General features: G+C 34.4%; 1 protein-coding gene across 1 annotated transcript in view; it reads left to right on the forward strand.

Annotated features, from left to right (window-relative positions):
- Positions 1-2,500, forward strand: part of CDIN1 (CDAN1 interacting nuclease 1) — a 112,805-nt gene that overhangs the window by 76,303 nt on the left and 34,002 nt on the right. The window contains exon 5 of the mRNA XM_017894240.1: positions 2,385-2,457. Within this exon, the coding sequence (XP_017749729.1) occupies positions 2,385-2,457 (73 nt within the window). The remainder of the gene's footprint in view (positions 1-2,384; positions 2,458-2,500) is intronic.

Below are 2,500 nucleotides of genomic sequence, written 5' to 3' on the forward strand. Positions count from 1 at the left end.
TCAGCCTCCCGAGTAGCTGGGACTATAGGCACCTGCCACCATGCCCAGCTAATTTTTATATTTTTAGTAGAGACGGGGTTTCACCATGTTGGCCGGGATGGTCTCGATCTCCTGACCTTGTGATCCACCTGCTTTGGCCTCCTAAAGTGCTGGGATTACAGGTGTGAGCCACCACGCCCGGCCAGCAGGCTGGTTTTTAAATGTCTCTAGACTTGTTGGTTACAAGTTGATGCTGTTAGTAACTTGAAGTATGTGAGCTTTAACTAGGAATTTAGTGATTGTCTTTTATGAAAAAGAAGAATAAGCTAGCAGCATTCCAGACACGGCATCTAGAAAGAATGTGATGCAAATATGGCACCCATCTATATAGATGATGATGATGATGTAAGTTTTATATCATAGCAATTTATATTCATTTGAATTTTTAATGGATAGTTCTATATCCATTAAATATTTAGCTGACCTCTGTTTTAATCTTCTAGTAATATGGAAAAATTTAACCTACCAACACGTTTTCTCCTACATCAATAAACCTTTTATTTACCATGAATATATAGCAGTATTTAGCCAAGGGAAAAAGTAGTTGTTTGAGGGCTTTTCCTCCCTTTTGGCTACAGACTAGTACAGAAAGAATAGCACTTTTCTATGAAATTGATAATGTATTAGGGAAATGTGGGAATGACTGGTACCGTATTACAGCTTCTAAACAACCAAGCTGCCATTTTTTCATGATAGTTAATGCTTAAATAGCATAGACTTGCGTCTGGTGACAATTGGTGTGATGGTAATACTTTATGAGTCTATATTTATTTAATCAGTGGAAACTATAACAATTGATGAGAAATATATAACATTGGCACATTACAGGGTGCAGCAACTCTCTTAGACAAGAGCATTGTGTTTCTGTTATCTTTTTGGGGGTCTAAGGGCTGCATGTGGCCATCGTTGATTTTATAAATGTCTTAATACTTCTGCAGTTTCCAGTCGAAAATTGAACATTTTAGGAATTCACACGTTGTTAGTGATAATAAGATCAGTCATTCTGTTCTCTCCACACAAATATTTTCAAGTGAGATTTGAAGCGCTGTGCATTTTACTTACATGCTAAATTCTGACATGAAGCATGATGGCCCTATTTCAGAGAAAGATGGACACATGATTCATATGAAAATTAGGGAGATGCAAGTACCTGAACTAATAAGGTAGTCCTTATTCAGGCTGGACCACCTTCAGTAATTTCACCATTTTTCATGTGTCAGCTCTGATGTGGGCTACTAGGAATAAGCAGCTTCGTGGAAAGCATTTCTTTCTACTTGGGGAATTTAAGGGCATCCAAGTACATACATATTTGAAAAAACTGTTCATACAAATGAAGCCAGCCTTTTTGTCTAGTTACTAAATCAAGATAAAATTTTGGTATGAATACGGGACTTGAAAACCTGTCAAGAAAAATTCACGGTGATAATATATGAGGAACATTTGCTGTCTTCTCCCTAAGATAAAAAGACTTGTTTTAGGGAAGCATTATTGTTCTTAAAATATATATTCCTATTTTTTGGTGAAATTAAGTAAATGGTTAATAAAAGATCTGAGAACCCAAAAGAAAATATCTTCACAAAATAGTAGATACATTTTTGATTAATTAAAATGACTGTTGGACTGAATATTCTTTGTTTTCTGATTGATTCTTTATTTTAAAAAGTTACCTTCCTGGGATCTGTATTAATTAAACTGGTAAGTAGTGTTTCAGATAAGGACGGTGATCTTATGTTGCAGATATCATATTGTTGTATTTTATTATTAACATCTCTGCAATGTAGTTATTTTTCTTTTATCAAATAAAATATTTTAAATGTAAAGAACTTATACCAAAATTTCAGTTGTCTTTAAAGATGAAATTCGTAAAATCCTTATTTTGGATTTGTCATATAAGGACATTTGACTATTTCTGAAAACTGTCACTAAATAACAAAAAGGGCTTATTATTTGAAATTGCATTCAGAACACTATAAATATAGACAGTTGCACAGAAAGAAGGATGGCTAGAATAAAAAATTATATTGGCCTACCAACAGAAAAAATTGGGGAGAGATGAAAAAAGTCTATTTCACTGTTTTAGACGAATGTTGTTTCTAAGTTGTTCCATCCTTTTTGCTCCAACGTTATATTCAATAAATTTGACCCATTTATTCCTTTCAGCAGCCCAAACCATACTTGTTATAATTTTATTATAATGGAAGCCACCAAGGTTGGGAAAGATTTTAATGAATGATGCTTGCTGTGGTTGATTAAAATTGACTTAATCTTCAGTGTTGACAAAATATTGGAGTATCATCTGCTTGCACAACTTGACAGTTTTAATTTTCTACTTCTGTTTTATAAAGGTGGACTATGCACCCTCATTAATGGCTCGGCTTATACTGGAGAGGTTTCTACAGGAACATGAGGAAACTGCACGTGAGTTACCCTTTTTTCCTAATGGTACTCTTTTACTCCCTTC

This window comes from Rhinopithecus bieti, unplaced genomic scaffold, assembly GCF_001698545.2.
Source record: "Rhinopithecus bieti isolate Rb0 unplaced genomic scaffold, ASM169854v2 scaffold_23748, whole genome shotgun sequence".
Taxonomy (NCBI): Eukaryota; Metazoa; Chordata; class Mammalia; order Primates; family Cercopithecidae; genus Rhinopithecus; species Rhinopithecus bieti.